This window comes from Aulonocara sp. 'chitande type north' Nkhata Bay, linkage group LG7, assembly GCF_057382095.1.
Source record: "Aulonocara sp. 'chitande type north' Nkhata Bay isolate Kocher_YH1m ecotype deep benthic linkage group LG7, A_spYH_male_GT1.1, whole genome shotgun sequence".
NCBI lineage: Eukaryota > Metazoa > Chordata > Actinopteri > Cichliformes > Cichlidae > Aulonocara > Aulonocara sp. 'chitande type north' Nkhata Bay.
Window position 1 is genome coordinate 5,069,096 of NC_141350.1, and position 24,345 is coordinate 5,093,440.

The 24,345-nt window shown below is 40.2% G+C and overlaps 1 protein-coding gene across 5 annotated transcripts in view; it reads left to right on the forward strand.

The window, feature by feature from the left end:
* The window catches only part of abcc8 (ATP-binding cassette, sub-family C (CFTR/MRP), member 8), a 63,415-nt gene that overhangs the window by 23,555 nt on the left and 15,515 nt on the right, over positions 1–24,345 (forward strand). For 2 of the 5 annotated variants that reach the window (XM_086298135.1, XM_086298136.1), the window contains exons 9-25: positions 751–906; positions 3,628–3,762; positions 4,210–4,372; positions 6,510–6,550; positions 6,949–7,094; positions 9,308–9,422; positions 9,565–9,744; positions 11,294–11,366; positions 11,489–11,594; positions 17,580–17,612; positions 18,784–18,822; positions 19,422–19,520; positions 22,175–22,259; positions 22,571–22,651; positions 23,548–23,685; positions 23,879–24,004; positions 24,192–24,288. In XM_086298135.1, the coding sequence (XP_086154261.1) occupies positions 751–906; positions 3,628–3,762; positions 4,210–4,372; positions 6,510–6,550; positions 6,949–7,094; positions 9,308–9,422; positions 9,565–9,744; positions 11,294–11,366; positions 11,489–11,594; positions 17,580–17,612; positions 18,784–18,822; positions 19,422–19,520; positions 22,175–22,259; positions 22,571–22,651; positions 23,548–23,685; positions 23,879–24,004; positions 24,192–24,288 (1,813 nt within the window). The remainder of the gene's footprint in view (positions 1–750; positions 907–3,627; positions 3,763–4,209; positions 4,373–6,509; positions 6,551–6,948; positions 7,095–9,307; positions 9,423–9,564; positions 9,745–11,293; positions 11,367–11,488; positions 11,595–17,579; positions 17,613–18,783; positions 18,823–19,421; positions 19,521–22,174; positions 22,260–22,570; positions 22,652–23,547; positions 23,686–23,878; positions 24,005–24,191; positions 24,289–24,345) is intronic. The other 3 variants (XM_086298138.1, XM_086298139.1, XM_086298137.1) reach the window with 3 other exon arrangements.

The window sequence follows — 24,345 nt, forward strand, 5'->3', positions numbered from 1 at the left end:
CCGTGTTTTCATGTTGTTTATGCCAAATTCTGATCCCACAGCCTGAATATCGCAGCAGAAATAGAGATTCATCAAACCCGGCAAAGATTTTGTAATCTTCTATTGTCCGGTTTTGGTTATCCTGTGTAAATTGTAGTCTCAGTTTCCTGTTCTTAGCTAACACACGTGGCACCCACCCAGTGTGGTTTTTTCCTGCTTTAGCCCATCCGCTTCAAGGCTTGATGTGTTGTATGTTCAGAGACGCTCTTATTCATACCTGTTGAAGTGAGCGCTTATTTCTTGATGCTGTTGCCTTCCTGTCAGCTCAAAGCAGTCTGATCATTCTCCTCTGACCTCTGGCATCAACAAAGCATTTTCACACAGAGAACTGCAGCTGACTAGTATTTTCTCTTTTTGTGGCCCATTTTATATAAATTCTTGTGGTAGTTGTGTGAGGTAAATCCCAGTAGATCAGCAGTTTCTGAAACTGACAGACTAGCCTGTTAGGCAGCAAAACCCATGAAATGTTCAAAATAACTTAAATCACCTGATGCTCAATTTGAGCTGCCTGCATGCCAAGTTGTTACCATGTGACCAGCTAATTAGATATCTATGTTAACGATGAACTGGACAGGTGGTCTGTGAGTGTGTATTGAGACACGGCATTGTGTTAAAGACTAATCAGCACTATAATAAGCACCAGTTAACTAATGATCATTACAAGGAAATGTATTGCTGTCAACCCTTTTATGTTTTTTGTTCTCTCCCCAGACAAAAATCTACAACAAAATCATGCGTCTGTGCACCTCCACCATGTCCATGGGTGAGCTAACCGTAGGTCAGATCTGCAACCTGGTTGCCATCGATACCAACCAGCTGATGTGGTTCTTCTTCCTCTGCCCTAACCTGTGGGCCATGCCAGTACAGGTATGAAGCACGTTGTTCTTCTCTACTCCGTAGATATCTTTAGGGTTTTGTTTCCACTGAGAGCAGCACTCAGTGTAGGTGTTTTATTGAAGCTTTATATGTTTCATGCTTTAATTATATTTCTAACTTTTGCTCTCTGCTACAGAATGGCAGTGGGTTACTTCCATTAATATACATTTCATCCCAGAAAGCTGCAACACTTGCTAAAGAGAACAGGAGCGGAGATGTCTGCACTAAAATCTTCTGGAAGATGTCCTGTAGAACTTTCTAGCAAGTTATGTTAAAATTCAGTCCCACTGACCATGAAGTTGTAACCAAGCTTAAGCTGGAACTAATGAATGCTTTTCGTTTCTCGAAAATCCTTTTGCAAAACAGATTTATTGTGAAATCCTGTTTACACCATGTGTACTTGCTAGCATTTTTCACCCTCCTCCTGTTTGAAACCTTCAGGATGACTGTATATCTAGTTGTCCATAAACAAAACAAGAACTAGAGGTCCAAAGCTCCAGAGTGAACCTTTAATGTTGTCTTTACTACGAGGGACTCAGTGTCATTGTAACCATGGTCACAGCTCAGGTGATCCCTGTGACTGCTCTGCCTCCTGTTATTTATGTGGCTCTATTGCTAGGCTGCAGTCCTTTACTGCAGAACTATAAATAATGCTTTACACTGTGTTACAGTGCAGGTATAAGTGTAACTCTGTGTCATACTTTTGCTGGCTTTCTGTTACTGCATTCCATTGTGTATTGTTAGATAGTTTTCTCTGCACACGAGTGTGTTAGATATTAGTAAAGGTGTGAGTCAAAGGTGTTTATCACACTGCATTTTTAATACCAGATTGTTTGGTGTCTGTCTTTCTGCAATGTGCATTGTATTTTCTCTTTACCGCATGGGAGAAGAAATGATTGCATGCACAGATGTGGGGGCTTAAAAATAATTTCCCCCAGGGATCAATAAAGTATTCTGATTCTGATTCTGATTCTGATTAAAAACTGAGCACTGGGTGTTGGAGATGAACAGCCTAATGCATGCAGTAGACGACCTTTATGCACTACTTTGGAATAAGTGGATCGCATAATTTATGACAAGCAGCACTGTTATTGAGCGTGTTTACTTTTATACCATTGGGATAAATTAGATTTCAATATGACAACTGTTTATGATAAAAATACAATTTCAGCAAAACATGGAGATCAGGTAGTTTCTTGTGTCACAGAATGCCTGCAAAAACTCATGGTTCATCCTCCCACCTGTTCTTTCTCAAGGCCCTGCATAATACATTTTTTATGTCATTTTTGCATATATAGTAAATCCCTGTCTAGTGTTTGTGCCTTGTTTCATTTTTAGTTTTATAATTTGCTCGACAACCACGTCAAACACTAAATGAAAAACTGCTAAAATGAACAAAAGTAAAAAGTATTCTGTATCTCGGAGACTAAAGCAGAATTTGTATTCACTGGCCGTTCCCACCCGTCTGTGAATGAATCCATTGCGTTTGCTCTCCACTGCCTGCTGCACTGATGAGATGGATGAAGTTCAATACTCATCTCAGACGTGACAGCTCTTTACCTTTTTCACATGATCTAGTTACCTCTGCATTTCTCTGTGTTTCAGATTAGTGACTGCACTAACATTTTAATATTTTATTACCCCCGCTGATGCCTCACATAACAGATACAATTATTTCAATACTATGTTTCTGCTGTGAGGCTATCCAGCATTTTTTTTAGTCATGGTAGAAAAGACAGAGATGGGACCTAGTACCACAATCCCAAAGTCTGAATTCAGGCATCGGTTGTTTTATTTCTTACATCTGTGTTTTTCCTCTGAAATATCTTTTATAGGCAGGTAGAAAAAAGACAAAACAAAATGATGAATGCTTTAAAACTCACTGTGTTGCTTTAAGCAACCAGAGATATCAGTCTTTTATTCGTGATACAGAAAGGCCATTCTTGCCATTGTGGTTATGTTAACAATGGCTCTGGTCCATCAGGTGTCCCAGTGAGCAATAGCAGTGAACCAGCATGTACAATAACAGGAACCTGAACGGAATTCAGTCTTTTTAAAAATATTAATAATTACACCTTTGCTTTTCCTGCTATGACAAGCCAAAGTACCTGTTGTGACAGGATCAGTTATGACTCAGGATGAGCTAATCAAAGCTCTTTTTGTTGAAGTTTGTCTATTTCCTTCTCATTTAACATCTATGTGAGATGATGCTTGCCAGCTGCAATTGCAAAGAGCAGATTTGGTTCCTTTTTTTAAACAATGCTGCAGTCCTCAGGGAGCTGCAAAGGCAGAAGGTGATGCAAGATATATATAAAAAAAGATGCATATAAAGTAGTGGAAACCTCACAGATGTGTATAGCTTGGCTGCTTAGCTCCAGTTATGTGCGATTAATGTGAGGAGCTGACAGAAACTGTGTGGGGGCTGGTGGTTTATACAGCTGACACCTTTCTAGGCCTTTATAAAGAATAAAGAGAAAACCAATCACTCACCTACTCTCCGGTGACACGTTTCTATCTTTGTATTCACTGGATATTAGGTGGGAGGTTTGCTATAAGCTGACCTACTATAAGGTCACCACTTCACAGAAAGCTCTGCGGTAAATTCATATGGATTTTGTAATTGTCAGTGGGGAGTGTTGTGTGAATGAAAACTACCTCTGTGGAAATCTTGTTTTCATCTCCTGCTTAATGTTTTTTTTCTTCCCTGCTCAGATTGTTGTGGGAGTGATCCTGCTCTACTACCTCTTGGGAATCAGTGCCTTGATTGGAGCGACCGTCATTGCTGTGTTAGCTCCTGTACAATACTTTGTGGCCACAAAGCTATCCCAAACACAGAAAAGCACCCTGGTGAGTGCTACCATGGGCCTTTCTTTCTTTTTTAAAAGATGTATAACTATGTAACTATTTGTTTCTAGTTTTGGTCATGTTTGCATCTGAGGATGGCCGAGTGTGTCATTTAAGCTAATATATTTAAAAAATAAATGGATGGTAATCTTCTGACCTTTTTATAACCAACTGCACATAATTGCCACTTGGTCAGAGTGAATGTTTTTTAGAATGCAATTTAGAAAATGTTGTTTTTATAGCAGCACCTCAAAATAACAGCTATTGTCTCCTTGGGGAATGAGGACAGCCACTTTCCACAAACCCTCCTTACCTCAGGCCTATCTGCTCCAAAGATACATTTAATACAACCAGTCAAATATGATTACAGTGTTTTCGTCAGTCCTTGTTATCGCTGCTGTGCCTTGATGTGCTGGATTGAGGTTAGGTAATCAAATGTGCCTTTATCAGGAATATTCCAGTGAGCGCCTGAAGAAGACCAACGAACTGCTGCGGGGCATCAAGCTGCTGAAACTGTATGCTTGGGAGCGCATCTTCTGTGACAGTGTGGAGGAGACCAGGGTTAAAGAGCTCACCAGCCTGCAGGCCTTTGCTCTTTACACATCCATATCCAGTAAGTTCATTTGGTCCCCTCCCACTAATGATATTTGACTTGATTCCTGGACTCTTTTAGAGTAGTTTTGTATGATTCAGATTTCTCAATAGTCCAATATTTAACTTATGCTGCCCCCTTCCTGCCTTTAACTCCGCTTTCTTCTTAAACATAAGACTTGATCAGTAAGCAGCTTGAGCTTCTGTGTTCACAGCCAGATGTGTGTCACTGACATGACAGATCAAAGATCCGAGACTGAAACAAAGTGTTTGGACCAATCTGCAGACGGAACTTTTCAGACTGGATTACAAATGCTGACCCTGCTGTTTAAAACTTTGGTTTTACTACTGAAGCAGTATATAAACAGTACCGTGCAAAAGTCATCAGCCAGCCTCCTTATTTTGAATTTTTGGCTTCCCAGTAGTCTGATTTCCCTGTAAAGTTTTTAAAGTGGTGGTAAGCAACAGTCCTCCAGGTTTCCCGAAGCTCTTTCAGAGTTGCTAAAAGAGCTTTGCTGTTTTTTCACTCATTATTTTAGTCCAGTTTTTATACATGAGCATTTTCAAAGAAACTGTTTTTTTTGTAAGTTATTTAACACTGACCTATTAGTTCCTGGAAAAATGACAACCATACATTTTTATTTTTAACCAAATATGTTCTTAAAAAGTGGCTGGAAAGTCATAATCGCAAACTACAGGAAAAAAAAAAAACATCCTGCAAAAACCTGAGACATTCTTCATTCGGTTGATCTTCTCTTCTGTGAAGCCTCCTTAGAAATGGAAGCTGTCAAAAAGGCATTGTTAGGGAGGAGAACCAGGAAGGAAAGGCTGAGGTATGACAAATTACACAAGAACTGGATTTAAAATCAGTGGCAACAGGTCATATGATGAAATTGTCAACAGAATAGACAGAGAAGGAGAGAGGTACAACAGAGAGTGTCTGCAGCCATCTGTAAAATACAGTGTTGAGATTCTGTCATGGTTTGCGTCTGCACATGTATGCAACGTATCTTATGGAGTAACTAAGGAGAGCAGTGCAACCATAAGTGTTTACAGTGATCTTGGGATCTTGTCAAAACTGATATAATTATCTCAGAAACATATCCACCATCCAATACAATCTGGAAAGCATCTGACTGGCAACAAAAATGCACACTGTAACACTACCAGACATGCAGTAGCCTCCCCAGAGCCTATCGGGAGGATCATCTTGACAGAAATGAACAAAAGGCAACCAACATACAAAGAAGAGCTTTGAAAGTCCTTCAAAAAGCCCAGAGAACGATTCCTGAACACTACTTGAAGGAATTATAAGAAAGAGAGTTCAGGCTGTGATGAAGAAAAGTGACGGTCATGCCAAATACTGACTTTGAAGCTCGTTGCAGACATTGTTTTTGCCTTATGCATGTGTATTTCCATGTATGTTTGCACATGTTTTTGGCTTAAAACTTTCACATAGTATAACAGAAAAGATGGAAAATCTTCAGACTGAAAAATCTGAATCTAAGTTCATGTTTTAGCCCCACAGGTTCCAGTCAATATTTAAAATTAGTCTACTGGAACTCTAAAAGTAACTAGATGTGATAAAAACCAGTGCTGAAGGCTAGCCTGGATTATTGTTACAGTGCTCAACATTATTACTTGATAGTCATTTATTTTTCTCTCATTGTCCATCCTCTTTTCTCCTACACGCTTAGATGAACAGTCCTATAACAGGCTGAGTCCTAAATCTAAAATCAATAGTTGCCGATTGTTGTAGAGGAGGGAAGAAGCAATATCATTTCCTCACTGACAGACGACTCAGGAAAGATTTATGAAGCAAAGCATTTTTATGACAATTAAGTGTTTTCATCTGTTTATATCCGGACAACATGCCACTTTTAAATATTATCTTATATTAGAGAGTGACAGAAAATTAGAAAATGATGGACAGGAGAGAAGTTTTTACAAGACTTGAATTCATTACCTTGATTGATTAGCTTGTACGCACCTGCTGCTGGGAGGAAATTAAATTCCAGCCATGAACAAAAGAGATGTTCAATATCAGTTATGTGATGTTTCAACACAACATCTGAGCAAAAAGCGATATAAGGTCAAAAAAAATGTCAAAAAATGTTTAATTCTCTTACAGCTTTTGTGATTTTCTTATTTTCTTTCAGTTTTCATGAATGCAGCTATTCCTATAGCAGCTGTGTTGACGGTAAGTTTAATTTAAAATGTAATAATCATTATGCTTAAGTTAGCTGGGACTTTTATCTTGTTGTCTTGTTCCCAGTGTGAAGGGTAGAGCAGAGACAGTGCCAAGTAGTCTGACTGTCCAGTGACGTTTCACACTGAGACAGTGGAGGACTTTCTGAAGTCCTTCATGGATGTAGACTTGAGTGATGACAAATGAGAAAAGTCAGACTGATACCAAGGAACAGGATGACTGTGAAGGACACATGGAGACAAACGCCTCATCTATCATTTGATTTAATCTTCAGACTCTTAACAAGATGATGCAAGTCAGACTGGCAGCCAAAAGATTATCAATTAAAGGATGAAAATTGTTATTATGAGACTAACTTTTCCCATTATGTGCTCCTTCTGAACCTGCAGACATTTGTGGTTCACGTCCACATCTCAGAGGACGCTGATCTGTCACCAGCTGTGGCCTTTGCCTCTCTGTCCCTTTTTCACATCCTGGTCACACCCCTCTTCCTCCTCTCCAGCGTGGTGCGCTCCACTGTCAAGGCCCTGGTTAGGTGAGAAAGAAAGCCGTGTTTGGACAAATAACATTTTTGAAGACAGTCGTGCGGCAGGAGACTTAAACTACAACAACAGACTGAGCAAAGTCATGAAAAGCGGCTCGATTAGATGAAGCACTTGACCTTTACCCGCAGTGGATGGATCAGCTTATTAGATCAGCCTTTTCTCGTGTAACAAAAACCCTCACTCCTCAGTTACTTCAGTCAACTGGTCTCTGACACTAATGTTTATTAATCTCACCAATTTCAATTAGTTTGCCAATCGTAACATCGGTTGTCATTAGGGTGGTGCAGAGCAGCTACTCCGCTATCACAACTCAGATCTCCGATCCTTCTGGCTGCTTTTCTTATTGTATTGGGTGATGAAACTGATTGTTTCATGCTGTATCTGTGCAGGGTAATTAGAATAGATATGATCAAGCTATTTTATACCTTTATCTTCTGAGAAAATGTGCCACATGTCTGCAGATGTCTTGATAGGCTACCGATTGCACAAAAGCAGGGCTCCCCCTACAAATCTGACCTATAAATAATAAAATCTAAAAAGGTGTTAGTTTATGTTTTGTGTTGTTGGTGTGTGTACTCTCTCTTTCCTGCACTCCTCAGCTGGTCCCTCTGTAAGACTGTGGGATCTTTACCTTACAATTCAAAGCACTTTGAGACGACTCCAACCGTCACTACAGGGATGGAACTGAACCACCCTGGTTAGGCATGTCTTTTGTAAACATAAGCTGTCAGATCATTATCAAATTCAAATATGAAGGAGTTTACTAATTAAAACAATCCTCTGGGGATGTCTCATAAAATCAGCGAAGCAGAGCTCTTCTCGTTAGCACTCTTCAGGTAATAAGGCACGTTGAATCCCATCATCTCAGTCTGTAGCTCTTAGCAGTAATTGTGAATTATGTGTGATGGATGGATGAAATTGCCACAACAGGACACGTTTCTTTTCCTTTAAACAGCCTCCTACAACAGTGTCGGCAGCCTGGTCACTTGTTAAATGTAGTAGATTATAGATTGAAACTCACCCTCTTAACTGTACGGTAATGTTAGAACCCCTTTCTGATTTCAGAGGGATCGTATTTTCAGACGTTCTTTTCTGACGATATAGCCACCCACCTCGTCGTGGGCAGCTGTTCGCGGCATGGCAGACGCGGGCTTCTTAAAGCAATGTGCTTGGAGAGGAGAAGCAGTGGAAATTTAGCTGCAGAAACAGCTTGCTATAAGCCATCGTACTTGTGATGGTGTTGAGTTCAAATTTTTACATGCATGGTGAAACAAATGCCAAGCAATAAAATGACTGTTACATCTCATATTTAAGATTCTTAGAAAGAATAAATTCAGATTTACTCTCTCTGTGATCTGCAGCTGTAATTTAAATATGTGTTCTCAGCACTCATTGTGTGCTGGGTTTAGCAGCGGTAAACATTTTAAGTCGAGCAGTTTGGGATCCTTTGAGGTTTCTATTTTGGGACTGTGCTATCTCACACACTTAATCAACGACAAGGGGGGAAAATTTAGATTTAACACCTCAGCTTATCTTCACTCAACATGAGAAAATGTTTCTTTGAGAGGAAAGAGAGGATTTGATCGTAGCAATATACTGTAAAGAAACAGAAATGCATTTTTTAGACTTTTGGACTGAACATGTGAGTGAATCATGAGTCATTCTCATTACATAATCCAGTTGATTTTGGAGGTATGTTTTTCTTGTGATCTTCTCATTTTAATGCCGTAGATTTGGACGTGTACTTTTCTCATCTATACCAGGTGTTTAATCTCTGGAGAACTTAAAGACATAAATGAAGAAAATAGGATATAACAAGTTTCAGCTCTTTTTATTTGGCACTGATTTTGTAATTTATTCATCAAGGAGAAGGAGTAAAGTGAAGGTGATGCAGAGATATGTGGGTGTGTGTGACAGAGGCAGACCAGCTGATAAAGCTCATCCTTAGTGAACCGTGTTTCATTGATTAGCCAGTCAGCATGGGCAAATGAAAGATGTGACACTAAACAGCAGTTCTCTTCACATGAATGAAAGTGAACTAATTTAAATGCCACGTCACTTGAGCCGGGCTTTTATTATGAGAATTTATTATGATGCTTTATGTTGGCTATATTAATAACAGCCTGTTAATTTTATTTATGATGCATATTTTATTTTAGTATTTATTGCTTCATTGCTTTTCTGTCCTCTGTTTTATTTGCAGCGTTCAGAAGCTCAGCGAGTTTTTTTCGAGCGATGAGATCGGAGACGAGCAGGAGCCCAAAGCAACGTTACCCACTGGCTCCAGCAATCACAACCAAAATCGGTACCAGGCTGTGGTAAGGGCTTGAGTTTAGAAAACAAAGTGGATAAAATCTCTTTCAAAGTGACTCCTTTGAACATTTTCATCCTCTACCTTACCGCCTTCCTCACCGTTACCTTTTTGTCCTTTGTGCTGCATGTTATACAATCCTCCTTTAGTCATCCTCTAAACCTTTCCCTTTGTCCTGCTCCTCCTCCTCTTTATCCCGATTTTTCCAGCCCCTGAAGGTGGTGAATCGGAAGCGCCCCACGCGGGATGACTGGAAAAACTATGGCTCAGAGGGGAACCACGAAGGCGATGGACCCTTTCAGGATGTAGATCAAGATATCTGCATCAAGGTGAGAGAGACAGTCAGAGAGACCAATGAGCCTCCAGACTGGGCTGCAGGTGAGGTAGATATGAGTTGAGATACCCAGGAGCCCAACGTTTATCACACATTTATTATTGTTACTTTAACTAAATTTGGAGATTTATGTTTAGCATTTGTTAGGAAGTGAATACTCATTCCCTGCAGGGTCTTTTTTTTTTTTTAACATTTTCACCAGCTCATGTAGGAGTTTTGTTTTAGATTTTATTTTGGTTTAGTAGTATACTAACATGTTCCTGATTTTTATTTGTATATACTGTTTAATTTGAATCCATATTCACCCAAATATGAGATGTGGTATGTTATTTATCACACTCCCCATCCCTACGAGATCAAAGTCCTCAGAGCATCACTCCTCTTCAAAACTGTTTCAAAGCTGAACCAATTAGCTTGAAATGTCATCATCACAGCACAGTCTGTACATCATGCATGATGTTTTGGACACCACTTATCAGATTTTAAGTCAACTTGTAAAAATATTTTGGTGTTTTTTTTTTTAACACAGTTTCTACATTTGCACTGAATTGTGTGAGATTTGCATTTGCTGTCATCCACATATTAATATCTGGGTTACTGTAAGCGGGATTTTCAATAATTAGATTATATTAGATTAGATGAAACTTTATTAATCCCTCAGGTGGGTTCCTCCGGGAAATTCGGTTATACCATATATACACATATATAACTACAGAGACATATATAAATACAGAGTATACAAAAGGGATAAATAGAATAAACAGAAATAAGAGTACAAGGGAATTGCACATTTCAAGTTTCAAGTATTGTGAGTCTATTGCACCACTGGATATTAACAAAAAGTATTGCACAGTGAAAAGGTACTACAGCTTGTAGGAAATCTGAGCATTTTGACACATGCCATGCAATTCTTTGCCTGCATACAGTAATTCATTCTCTGTATGTCACCAAAATATTCTGGAAGCAAGTAAACAACACCAGCATGACATGAATAAGAATTAGGCAACAGTTACTTTATAGCCTCACATACGTATGCACCATTTTGAGAAGGATTGCGCGCTTACAAAGAGAGAAAAATTATCCTTTGTTTGATGTTTTTACCAGCACGGCAGCTCGGTGGCACGGTGGTTAGCACTGTTGCCGCACAGCAAGAAGGTCCTGAGTTCAATTCCAACACCAGGCCGGGGTCTTTCTGTGTGGAGTTTGCATGTTCTCCCCGTGTTTGCGTGGGTTCCCTCCGGGTACTCCGGCTTCCTCCCACCATCCAAAGACATGCAGCTTGTGGGGATAGGTTAATTGGATAATCCAAATTGTCACTAGGTGTGAATGTTCGAATGAATGTGAGTGCGAATGGTTGTCTGTCCCTGTGTGTTGGCCCTGTGACAGACTGGCGACCTGTCCAGGGTGTACCCTGCCTCTCGCCCTATGACAGCTGGGATAGGCTCCAGCGCCCCCCGCGACCCTGAAAAGGATAAGCGGAAGCGAATGGATGGATGGATGGGATGGATGATGTTTTTACCGCATGTGCCTGTGCATCTTTTCAGATATCAAATGGCTATTTCACCTGGGTCGATGGAGCACCAACGCTTTCAAATGTGGACATCAAAATTCCCTTTGGTGAGCATCAAGCAGTGCCATGTACAGTCTGTCTGCCCCTGCTTCGCTTGTTTCTCTATTCAGTTGTTTAATGTGCTCATTCACTCACAGTACTGTTGCCTCTTCTTCATGAAATCTCTCAGGTAAGCTGACGATGATTGTGGGCCAGGTGGGTTGTGGGAAATCCTCTTTGTTACTGGCAGCGCTGGGAGAAATGCAGAGAGTGTCTGGAACTGTCACCTGGAACAGGTCAGCTATATTTTTTTTTACTTATTATTTGGTGCTTGCAAAAGTGTGCGATAATCAGTTGTGAAATGTGATTCTGATCTCTCTTTGTGGGTCTGAAGAAGTGCAGATATTGTTGCTTTATCAGTCTGAGAGACTGATGTGCACCATATCGATCTGCAGGGAATCTTTGAGGCTGAAAGTTGATTAAAAGTAAACAGAATTGCAATTCTTCTTTAAACTGTAGGACACTGGAAGAACAATGGAAGTGATTAAATTTTCTTTGTTGAGATTATGATTCTTCTTGAGAACAGTACTGATCTCATTAGCATGATAGTGCTTAATAGCAGTCACCCCAGTACATCGATCACCTCACCCATCCATTCAATTATAAGGAAAAAAAACAAATGCACCACCAGGGAAACACTTGTCACTGCTGCATCTCATACACTTCATTCTATGGAATCAAATTCAGTCCAGAGGTTAAAGGAAATTCCAAGAAATCTGCTACCTATAGGGACCTGAACCACTCCAGCTGATGTCGCGCCACGTTTCCTTCTCCATCCTCAGCCTGCGTTATTTTCTGACATATGGTTTTCCAAACCTCTCTGATAATTGGTCTGTCATGGGCACCTTTGTTCTTTTATTTATGTGTTTTTGCACAACTATTAATTACATGCCGCTGACAGGGCAATTACCAACAAAATCAGACTTACAAGTACTCTGTTTCCATGACACAGCAGTATAACATAAACGGATTTGTAGGTCAGTGAAATGAGCTGATATGGCAGCTTTCTTTTTTATGGTTGGGAGAAACATTGTGGAAGAATGTGGGCATCCTTTTATGCACCACTGACCTAGATTCAGTTGGCTGCTTTTGGTTGAAAATCCCAACTGGTTTGCTGTGGCTGCAGGCCAGAAGCCCACCTCCTAATGACACCTGGGTATGCCTTTTTAGCACTTATCAGCTCACTTCCTTTAAATAATCCTCCAGTTTTCTGTCATCTGCCTTTTTTTTTTTTTAGGTTGAATTAATTTATCTGGACAAATGTTTGTTTGTTTTTAATTTCAGACCAGATTTGGCTTTTGTGCTGAGGCAGAATTTCCTCATAACTCTGTAAATTAGATCATCATTTCAACAAATAAAGTCTGTTAATTGAATATTTTGGTTAAATAATAATAAAGTGGTATTCACCATGTGGTTAATAAAAACAAAGGAAATGCCAAAAGCTGTGAAAAGACATAGAAACTGAGCTAAATTTACTCTATTTCACTGCATGCTGTGTATCTGTTACAAGTAAAGTGATCCGTCCATTCAAGAATAAAATTATATTTCTCATATTGTACGATAAATTTGAAGAAAAACAGCGATTATGTGACTCTTCAGATTCATTTTGCTACCCTTTGAGTGATTCAGAGCCCCAGATGTAAAAACCACTGTGCTAATGAATGCATTGTAATGCACTGGACAGGCTGTGGTGTAAAATGCTGTTATAGTCTCATCTCAGTTTGACAGATTTAAATAGATGAAATACTTTTTTCATTATAATCTGGATTATTTTGATTAATAGTTTGAATACAGTGTATTTATTATTAATACATCATTCATATTAACATTTAACAATGCTGCTCATTCTGGACAAACTATAAACTTTTTCTTGTTTACTTATTTTTTGGATTGAGTTCATTTAGTGACCCAGTTCTCCTTTTTGGTGCCTTCTGAGTCTTTTTTTAAGGTCCTGCTGCAGATGTGGCTTTCCACTCTTAGGTTTCAGCCAAACAAAACTCAGTGGGTCTTTAAAAGTAGACTGAATTTAAAATAGCACAATGCAAAGTGAATCCTCACATCGTGCCAGATGCATTCTGGGAGCCATTAGCCTTCGTTTTCTGCATCTGAATGTCTCGTCACCTACCCACCTACTCGTCACCTGGGGCGATCGTGGCTCAAGAGTTGGGAGTTCGCCTTGTAATCAGAAGGTTGCCAGTTCGAGCCCCGGCTTGGACAGTCTCGGTCGTTGTGTCCTTGGGCAAGACACTTCACCCGTTGCCTACTGGTGGTGGTCAGAGGGCCCGGTGGCGCCAGTGTCCGGCAGCCTCGCCTCTGTCAGTGCGCCCCAGGGTGGCTGTGGCTACAATGTAGCTGCCATCACCAGTGTGTGAATGTGTGCGTGAATGGGTGGATGACTGGATATGTAAAGCGCTTTGGGGTCCTTAGGGACTAGTAAAAGCGCTATATAAATACAGGCCATTTACCATTTACCATTTACCCAGGATGGCGCGCTGCTATCAGTCTCCATTTGTCACCAAAGTCTAGGCTGTTCTACTTGATTGTCACAATGTCTCTGGCAGCCAAACACACACTTCTGCTGTGTTGATGCCAGGGTTGTGCTGGCACTCCCTCTGATATTAAATTGGAATGAACTTCAGGCACGCCAAGTGCTCGAGCATCTAAGTTATCATCTATCCCTGGGAGACTAAAAGGCTGTCAGTTAGACTTTGCATTGCTGAAGTATGCAGACGCACAACCTGAGTAGTTTCTTCCTCTGTTTTCTCTGGTTTTGCTGTTATTGTCATGCAATGTTTTTGAGTCAGCAGCATGTACTGTATTGCTAAGAAACACACATAAACATGCAGATTAAATGAGAGCAGCTTGTGCCTGGCAGGGGCCGAACACATGACTAATCAGACGCGTGAGCATGTGAGCTTGTCAGATATATAAAGACAGTCTCATTGACTTGGTGGTAATTGGTGATTCACAGTCAGCTGTTACTGACCGGCTGATGGTGTTTATGACTGCGATACCTTGTCTGAGCTCACCATGCTCCATGTGTTTGTTTCATCAAGCACTGAAAACCTATTCTAGTCACCTGAAAAAAAAGGGGCCATTGAACAGCTGTTGTGAAGCTCTGTATTAGATTGAGGACCCCTCTGTTCATAGAAGTTATGTTTTTTTTCTGAGCTTTTTAATGATTTCTTGTTCACCTTGGCTTACAGATTGAAACTGAACCTCTTTAACCTTTGGGGGGAAAGCGTCTGGTTTTATTTTTAAATCAGTGTTGCTTTTTCTGAGCTGTAGATGTATGTGACATTGCAAGGACTGGGACTGTACCTCAGAATCATTAGAAAGGAGTCAAGCTCTAGTCTGTCTTTGCAGGGGTACTTGATTTTAATAAAGTCTGATAATATTGTAATTATATGGAACCTGTTGGATTACAGGTCCCAGAGGGTGGCATCTTTCCTATTAAGGGTGACTGCTTGATAAAAACTTAATTAATCTCATCCATTGGTGGGAAACCACACACACAAACACCCCACCTGCTCCCTCTGGCACCTGTAGTCCTCTTCAACTCTCCTGATCCAAATATGGCACAGAGCAGGGGGACATCTGGGGCTTCTCTTATATTAAAGTACATGACTATTTGCATTTTGACCTCGATATTCAGTCAAAATGCCGAAGGTCTCTTATCACGTGTGCACTACACCCAGAGTTCAGCTATTAGACAGGAAGGTTGCAACCTTAAAACATACCTGTTGAAGTAATTAACTGCAGCAGGACAGTGACTTACTCTTGTTTTAGAATTATCGGATGAAAAGTGCACTTTACTGTGGAGGATCACTGAAATGTAAAGGTTGTAGACTGCTTTAAATTATGAAGCTGAAGAAAACTTAAGAATTCATGATGGTTTACTACACACTTTGCAGTTTTTATTTTCTTTAGGCACATAGCAACTGGTGGCTACAGCACAACCAAAATGACTGCAACCATGTGCAATCAACTTGTAATGAAACTTGGTCACCTGCAGACTGAGCGTGCTGGATGCTTGACCTTGGAGCAACCAGCTGGTTTTACAACTACTTGCAATTGGCCCCAGACAGCAAAACAATTCAATGCAATCCGATGCCGATCACTAGTTTTTTCGTGGTCTCACAAATGTTGCCAACCTATTTTTCCTCTAGTGTGACTGGGCCATTAAAGACACCAGGTAAATCCTGACAAATCCTCCACAGCCTGCACTACGGCATGCAGCGGGGAAAAATGTTCAGATACATGCCATTAAAAGCTGACCAGAATCAGCACTTATTAATCACACATGGTGTAGTGCTGTTTACTTTATGCACATAGCATAATGATTGTTTTGTATAATGTGTGCATTGCGTTTATTGTCTGTTTGCATTGTCTGCATGTTGTCTGCGTTATCTGAGTCACCGTCAATCAGAAATAAACACTTTAAATTAGAAAGTGTTGGTGAATCACTCAGCCTAGCTTTTTCTTTTTTCTTTTTTTTTGCCTGTCCCGTTTGGATCTTTAGCCGTCAGAATTGTTGTCTGAAGGCCAAGAAAGATGCCAAGTGGATTTACTTTTCCAAGTGGATCATCATAGCCTTGCCATATTGGTCCATTTGACCTTTATTATAGTTATGTATTTATTTTATTTTCATTTTTTAAAGATGGGACAGACATGATTGGAGGATAGGACAGGGAGAAAGAATGAAAGAAAGAGAGGGAGAGAAAGAAAAATAGAGGGGAGACGAGACGGTGAGAAAAGGGGGAAGAAAAAAAGAAAGAAAAACAAACAAAACACCTGGATCACCTGTATGGAGATAAAAAAAAAGAAGAGAAAACAAACAACAAAGAGCAACATAATAAAAACAACACCATCTCAATAAACTAGCTAACAGTAGATAACAGTAGATACTTTTTTAATTTCACCTGTTGAGAATGAAAATGAAAACAAGCAAAAGAAAACGAGAGCAACATAATAAACAACATCACGATGATATATGGGAATATAACAGTAAATACTAAATATTAAACATTATTGTGCAGCACGTAAGATCGACACTCAGCCTAGCTTTAAAGATTAGATTTCAGTTTCTTGCTGCTGATAGAAAGCGTCAAGTGTGACTTCTTATAAATTGTCATAACCTTGGGTCCTTCAAAATGTTGATTGAAAATCTCTTTCAGTATCTCAATCAGAGATAAAACCTGTAAGTCATCAGCTCCATCGTGGTTCCAGCTGCAGGAAAAACAACACCCTCAAGCTTCCGTCTTTGTTAAGTGTCATCAGATGATTTGGTGTGATTAGGTTACTCCTCCACAAAGATGAGAACAGTGGTGGAAGTGCATGATCATGGCTGATTGCTTGTTTGACAGTAAGCTCGGGATGACGTGGGTTGTCATGCCCATTGTTAGCTTTTTTTTTTAAATACATTCTGTGTTTTTCAAACTTCTCAGTTTAGGTCTCATAATGAAGGAAGCTTTTAATGAGAACATCATCTTCCATTTGTTTTTGCAGTATAGTAACCATAGCAACCTTGTATTGTCTAGATGCACAGTGTCCGCACCTTGTCCAAGTGTACAAATCACTTCATGTTAGTTGTTCCACTCTAAATTATTGGCTTTTTGGCCACCATTTTTATATTAAAGAAACTAAAGGAGTAATGAACTTGCTCAAAAATAAATATGTTTGCTTTTAGGAGGAAAAAAACATGTTTTGATATTTACCAAGTAAACTAAATTTGCCACATAAATTTGTTCCCCCTGTTTGCTTCTAGCTGCTTTTACACAGCCGTGCTTGCGTGTGAGTGTGCACCATGTGTGAGCCTTTAAATATCAGTCAGCCTTCCTAACAGCTGTGCCCTCTGGCTGACGTAATGCTGCTGCAGTAAACTTTGAGTAAATCTCTCCGGTTGTCCTCAGATGGGATCGGAGTCACCTTCTCAGGACAAGTGTTTGAGGTGTCAACTTGTCAAACCTAAAAATACACCGCAGCATCAACTGAGCATGTGCAAAGCCAAAAACAGCCAATCACATCCTAATAAATGTTAGGGTTAGGGCTGTGAATGTCTGTGCATTTTGTTACACGAGAAAGAGCTTGTGGGAGTTTCAAATGACAATAAATGTAATAATAAAGAGCCATAATTACCAACTTTCCCTTGGTCTTTAATAAAAGCAGTTTTACAATTACGAACTAGTAACATATATATATATTTTTTCTATTATTTACAGTCTGCCAAACCTGGAGTCTGAAGGGGATGAGAGGTAAGTGTTGCAAGCAGAAAGCTAAAATCATCGTGTATTTTTAGTAAGGCCTTAAAGTGCTCGGACAGACTGTGCTGGTTACTGTGTGAACTATTTTCACAGCAACAATAGTGTGCAGTATAAATCAGGATTATAAATAGAGCTCGGTTGACAGTTCAGAGTTGTCACTGCTTTAGCTAACACACATGGAAGCCTTATCATAGCACACTGTGGCTGATTGTTTCTATTTGTGACTCAGCTTTCCTTTCACTGCTTTCTCACTCTGGACCTACATGTACACACAATGAAGCTTCCATATTTCAAGTATTTGTGTTGTGTTTACTTTTGAAAGCTGTTGTTTCGTCATTAACTGATGCCTCTGTTTCTGCTGACTGAACACGTAACTCTTTGCTATGTGTGTGTCTAATGGTAGCATGATGTTTTATGGGTAGGAGGGCAAGAAGCAAAGACCTGAGGCAACACACATCTCATCTTTGTTTAAATAGGAATAATCTAGTTTAGCTAGATTGCCCCAGTGACTGGAAACAGATTCAGTTGCGTTAAATAATAGATTACTGCCCAGTGAAGTTATTAAGGCAATTTAAAAGTATTTTAAAGCTTACCAATCAGAAGGTTGGTAGTTTGATTCCTGGCTCAGACCTGAGTTCACAGGTACACACTGGCCTTGTTTTTTTTTCTTCACTCAGTTTACCTCACTTTTTTATTGTTAGCAGCAGAGAAACAAAATGAATAAGGTACCAGTGAATGGCCACACACATCCATACACCAGCCGCAGACTTAGTGCTGACGTACTAATCTCAGGCGGAGGAATCAGATTCTCAGAGAACTGCAGGCACCACAATCCAAACGGGGTGATGCTGATTTCCAGTTCAGCAAATTACAGGAAGAAAAATGAAGAGGGCGTGGGCGTTATTTTAGGAAGCATCAGATCACCGCTAATGATAGACTTGCTCATGTAGGGCAGTGGTTGGCCTGTTTGTGTTGGGGTGGCAGTGACATGATTGCCATAGTGAGGGAAGAGTACGCGGGTTAGTGAGTGTGTTTGGTTTTTGTTAATCATTACAGGAATTTGGTGGAGTCAACAGACTGTTTATTTCAGGGGGAACAATGCCTGTTTAATTATTTGGGCGTGTCTCTAATGAGTGCCGTGTGTTTGGTATTTTCTCCACAGTCCGACAGACAAAGACGCAGCAGGTGAAGGAGACATCAGGTGAGCGCAGTCTCCATGGAGATGCATCACCAATAACAGCAGAGCCATTAGAGATGTATCTGTGGGTGGTTATCTACAGTGTGGGCCATTTATATGGATACACCGTAATAACATGGGAATGGTTGGTGATATTAAAGTCCTGTTTGTGGCACATTAGTATATGTGAGGGGGCAAACTCCTCAAGATGGGTGGTGGCCATGGTGGCCATTTAGAAGTCGGCCATCTTGGATACAACTTTTGTTTTTTCAATAGGAAGAGGGCCATGTGACACATCAAACTTATTGGTAATGTCACAAGAAAAACAATGGTGTGCTTGGTTTCAATGTAACTTTATTCTGCTACGTTCTGTTTTCTGTCTTTATTGATCACCCTCAAGAACTAGCTATTCCCACTGCTTATATACTTGCCCCAGACCCTCGGTTACATATTGACTCCACAAATACGGAAGGTCGTTAATGATCCCAGAGGTTAAATAGATTTTTAACCTTCACCCATGTGTGAAACTATACACTCATTAAGAGGTAAAATGTAAACATAGAGATATTATTGTGTTTGTTTGACCCTGCTTTAAGCCTGCTTGTGTCGTAAATCTCTGGTAGGAAGAGAGGCCCTGTGGCCTACGCTTCCCAGAAGGCCTGGCTGCTGAACGCCACAGTGGTGGAGAACATCACTTTTGAGATGCCCATGATAAAATCAAGGTAAGACCTCATACTTTTATTGCACTGTTTAAAAAAACAAAGGTATAATGAGTATATTTGTTCACTCACGCTTTTCAGTGGATGCCGCTGTTGGTTGGGGTGCCGCACGCTGCTGGCATATGTATGTTTGGTATAACTGGATCGTTCACACCAGCATTTTTTATACCCAGTTTTTGTCACAGGATAGGGAGTGTGGCAAGCAGGCAATGGACCCAGAATGCTAGACTCAAACGGAATTAAACTCGAAATCTCAGCTTTTATTTTGCTGGCAATAAGGTGAAGAAAACAAAAGCAAACAAGGTAACAGAGCAGGGTAGGAACTGAAGGATGGAGGCTCACGCAGCACGAGGGAGGACCCGACAAAGAACAAAGGGAGACAACGGACAACATATACACGGGAGGAGATTAGGGCAGAGTGGACAAACATGGGAGCACAGCTAAACAGAATCTAAGACAGACAGAAGAAGCAAAACTGAACCTGATGCACAGAAAACAAGAAGACAAGGACTGTCAAAATAAAACAGAAGGCAACTAACACAGAGCCCAGGACTATAACTTATAACTTGACAAGACAGGGACGCCAGACAACCACCGAGACAGAAGACAGTCAGACAATGACTTCGTACAGGAGGTATGAAACACAGAGAAGAGACTAGGACAGACTGGACAAGGAGGGGAACTAATACAGTCAGTCAAAACACTAGAAACAGGCGTACTAGCAAGAACTATACTCGAGACTAAATAATTTAGAACAAGAACACGAGTCCAAAACAAAAACCAGGACCATGAACAGTTTTCTGTTACGTATAGACACAACACTACTTATTAACACTACTGCCTGCCTGGAGTTAGGTGCCTTTTTTTTGCTTGAATAATTCCTAGGTCATTATTAAGTGGTTGAATGCCCATAGATAAACTTTGAATAACCTTTAAAGACATTTAAAGACTTTAAAGAACTATCATGAAGTCTGGCACCTGCAAAGAAATGAGGGGCTGCACAGACTTTTTGCACTTTTGCAGCTTTGTGGTTTTCACATTCTTGTTTAGATGATTTTTGTCTTTGTTTTCCTTTTTGTGTGTCTGTGGATGTGCAGAACATGTCATACCATAAGTAACCAGTGTATGAGCTCTACTGAAATTCAAATTGTTGTCACTGTGCTGTTGTGACACGTGCAATCACAACAATGTTAAAAATAACATCCAGAGTTGTTCATTATAACAAGGGGATCTACTCTCAGTCAAGTCGAGCAGTTTAGCCAAATTAGAGCCAACAGCACTTCTGCTCCCTCCAGCAACTGTAGTAAATTGGATGTGAATAGTCAATAGTTCTGTTATGAACTCTTCACATAAGCAGCCTTGACACTGAAACACCTCAAGCCAGGGTGTTTTGTTGCTGAAGGTGTGTGGTTCTTTGTGCCTCTTGTGTTGTGATGCAGCGTGTCTCCAGTTTTGCTCGCTGTTGAAAACGCCTGTGGAGGGACACTCTAGATACACACATGCCGCTTTCATCCACACAACAAATGGTATTTCTCAAAGGTCGAATGCATTTATGGCATCGTCTTGGGTCTCTGTGGCTCTAATGGACTGTTTTTGATAAAACAGGTTTAATGGACTACTGTGCTTTGTTGCTGTGGAGATGTTCAATAAAACAGTCTCCAGTCTCGCTCTATCGCTGCTGTCCTACTGCGCTGTCTGTTTTATCCAGCAAAATCTGGATTACCACCGGGCTGCAGCAGGTCCATGAACTTCCAAGCTGTTTAATCAAGGCTGTTGTAACCTGCTGTGTCTGTTATTGTATCACATTTTCTTATGCTTGTGCAACAGTTGGTTCAAGTGATACAGTTCCTCCAAAGCTCTGCTCCAATTCTATGGCTATTAGGAAATGCCAAAGAAACATAAACAGAACACTTTATCACCTACCTAGCTAATATGTAAGTTTGGATATTCACTAAGCAGAGAGCATGTATTTCTCCACCCTGACATAGACCCCAAACACTAAACTCAGTCTTTGATTCAACATTGTGCTGCAAAACAGTTGAATTCCTGCATTTGGAAAAAGCCCACAATTTGTCCCTGTGTATCCACAAATATAAACCATGAGCTAATCTGTTTTGTTTTTAATTTAAAAAGCAGACATCTAAGCATCTTATTTAATAATATCACCTTAAAAAGACTATAGAAGAAGTCTGTGCATTATCTAAACTTCCCAGAGATATTAGAGGAGAGTTTTTTGGTATTTTCTGGACAACGACAATATTTTTAGGTCATAACCTTCTTGTTACTTCAGTAATTGAGTGACTGACAAACTGTCATGTCAAACTATGTGTGGCTTACGTTTTACACTGTGTGGGTTATCTTAAATAGAGAGTAAAGAAATTCTTGTATCGCCTCTTTAGTCTTTGTCTTTGTGGCGTTGAACCCTTTAGGGTAAAACCTTTTAAGATGAACCAGAGAAGCTGCTATTTTCAGTTTCCTCCACTCTCTTTCATGGACTGTGTTATGCATACATAACGCAGTCCCATGAGTTACATTTATGTGAATGTGAATCAATGGCCCAAGAGATAATAATGAGCAGGGCTGTAGTTTCCCTCTGCTTGGTATTAGCAGCTGCTCTCTGCCCTCATCTGTATTCTGTCTCTGTTTCTGCCCGGCAGATACAAAGCTGTCATTGAGGCCTGCTCGCTTCAGCCTGACATTGACATTCTTCCACAGGGAGACCAGACAGAGATCGGGGAACGGGTCAGTATCACAGTAACATTTATGAGTTTCTGTCTGGCTGTAGCTCCCACTGTGGCTCGTTTTATTGCAGAATCATTTGTCATCGTTACTGTGTAGCAAGATTTTGATGTTTGCGTATCAGGAAACTAGACTGACCCTGTTCATTTAGAGCGCTGTCATGTTGGATTTCTTCATGCACCAGTAATGCAGGAAATAAACCCTAGTCTCCTTTGCTCCTCTAAGGAAAAGAGCCGCACATATTTCTGGATATTGTTAATTCATCTTTGTGTTGCAGCCCCTATGAGATAACATTTTGCTGTCCTCCGATGCAGGGCATCATCCTATCAGGTGGACAGAAACAGCGAATCAGCGTGGCCAGAGCCATGTACCAGCAGACCAACGTTGTGTTTCTGGTGAGACTGCACACAGAAATAACTGAACAGTTTAAACGGATGGCTTCTCAGGCTGCACCTGTGATTTATCAGTATTCATTGAGAAACTGTTTCTGTAGCACTACCTGACGGTGCTTGTGATTCTCTTTCTGATGCCTCCCTGTGTGACATAAATAGCTACACACTCTAAGAAGCCCAGAGCAGAAGGTTTAAAAAACATTCCCTGCCATTAAATAGAAATAACTTTATATGACATCGATCTCAAAATTTCCTCTATTAATCCTTCAAATATTAAAAAAATAGAAGTTGAAGAAACAGGAGAAACACCACAATGACTTTCTGTGTGCTCACGACTCATGACTGGGGGGAATGTAGTGTTCAGTATCTTGTTCAATGACACTTTGACCTTTTAGCTTGTGGATAACTTACCCGATACCCTGAGCCACAGCCACCCTGCCCAGCATTTTTGAATTAATATTTAAATTAATATTAAATATTGTAGTGTAACACATCCTAACACATCCCCATTTATAGTATGTATACATCTATAACACCTTGTGATCACATCCTTACAGTAACATCTAATTTATATTCACAAAACTTCTGTTTCGCATGTTATATGATGATGCCATCAGGTTACCTGGCAACCAGCTAACAACAGCCTAAAATAAGCTGATGTCTGTTTTGTTTTTTTCTTTATCTGCCTACAACACCTTATGAAAGCATTCTGTCATTTTCATTTCATTACATAATAACTTCTCACGTTTACTCAAAAACGTAATTATATATAATATAACTATGATGTTGGCCTAGCAACAACTTAACAGTGGGCATATATGTATGTATATTCACCATCTGAATCATGTTTTCAGGAGATGTATTGGTTTGTTTTCCTCTGAACTTCTCTACATATGTAGGATGACCCATTTTCTGCTTTGGACATCCACCTGAGTGACCATCTGATGCAGGATGGCATCCTGAAGCTCCTGAGAGAAGAGAAGAGGACCGTGGTGCTGGTCACACACAAACTGCAATATTTACCACATGCAGATTGGGTAAGAACTGCTTAATAGTTAATAAGACTGTCCGTCTGGGATGGCTGGTATATAATGGACGATAAAGACATCTTATTGTCTCATTTATGACGCACTTTATCTCTCAAAGATCCCAAAGCAAATAGAGATTGAGTCTCAGCTAAATACAGATCATATTTTTTCTATCTTCTTTTGTGTGTGTGGCTATTATTAGATTATTGCCATGAAAGATGGCACCATCCAGACTGAGGGGACTCTGAAGGACGTCCAAAACTCTGAACCTGAACTCTTTGAGCAGTGGAAAACCCTCATGAACAGACAGGATCAGGAGTTTGAGAAGGTGATTAATGACTGCAAAAGCAAAATGTTATCTTTTAATCAGCGCCAAGAATCTTTAATTTGTGTAATTTGAACACTTTCTTTTGTAGATCCAGGTGAGACAGACACGCCGTCTCTGTCTGGAATGAAAGTTAGATTACCTGGGTGTTTTTATGCTGAAATAAATTCACTGTTGATCTCTCCTTCAGGAAACTGTGGCAGAGAGTATGACAGACCTAGAGAGAAAAAACCTGCGGAGGGCCATGTATTCAAGAGAGGCAGCCAGGACTGAAGAGGATGAGGAAGGTGAGAGGACACAGGAAAGAGTCACGATGACAGCAGCTGGAATGTGCATGACTGGTG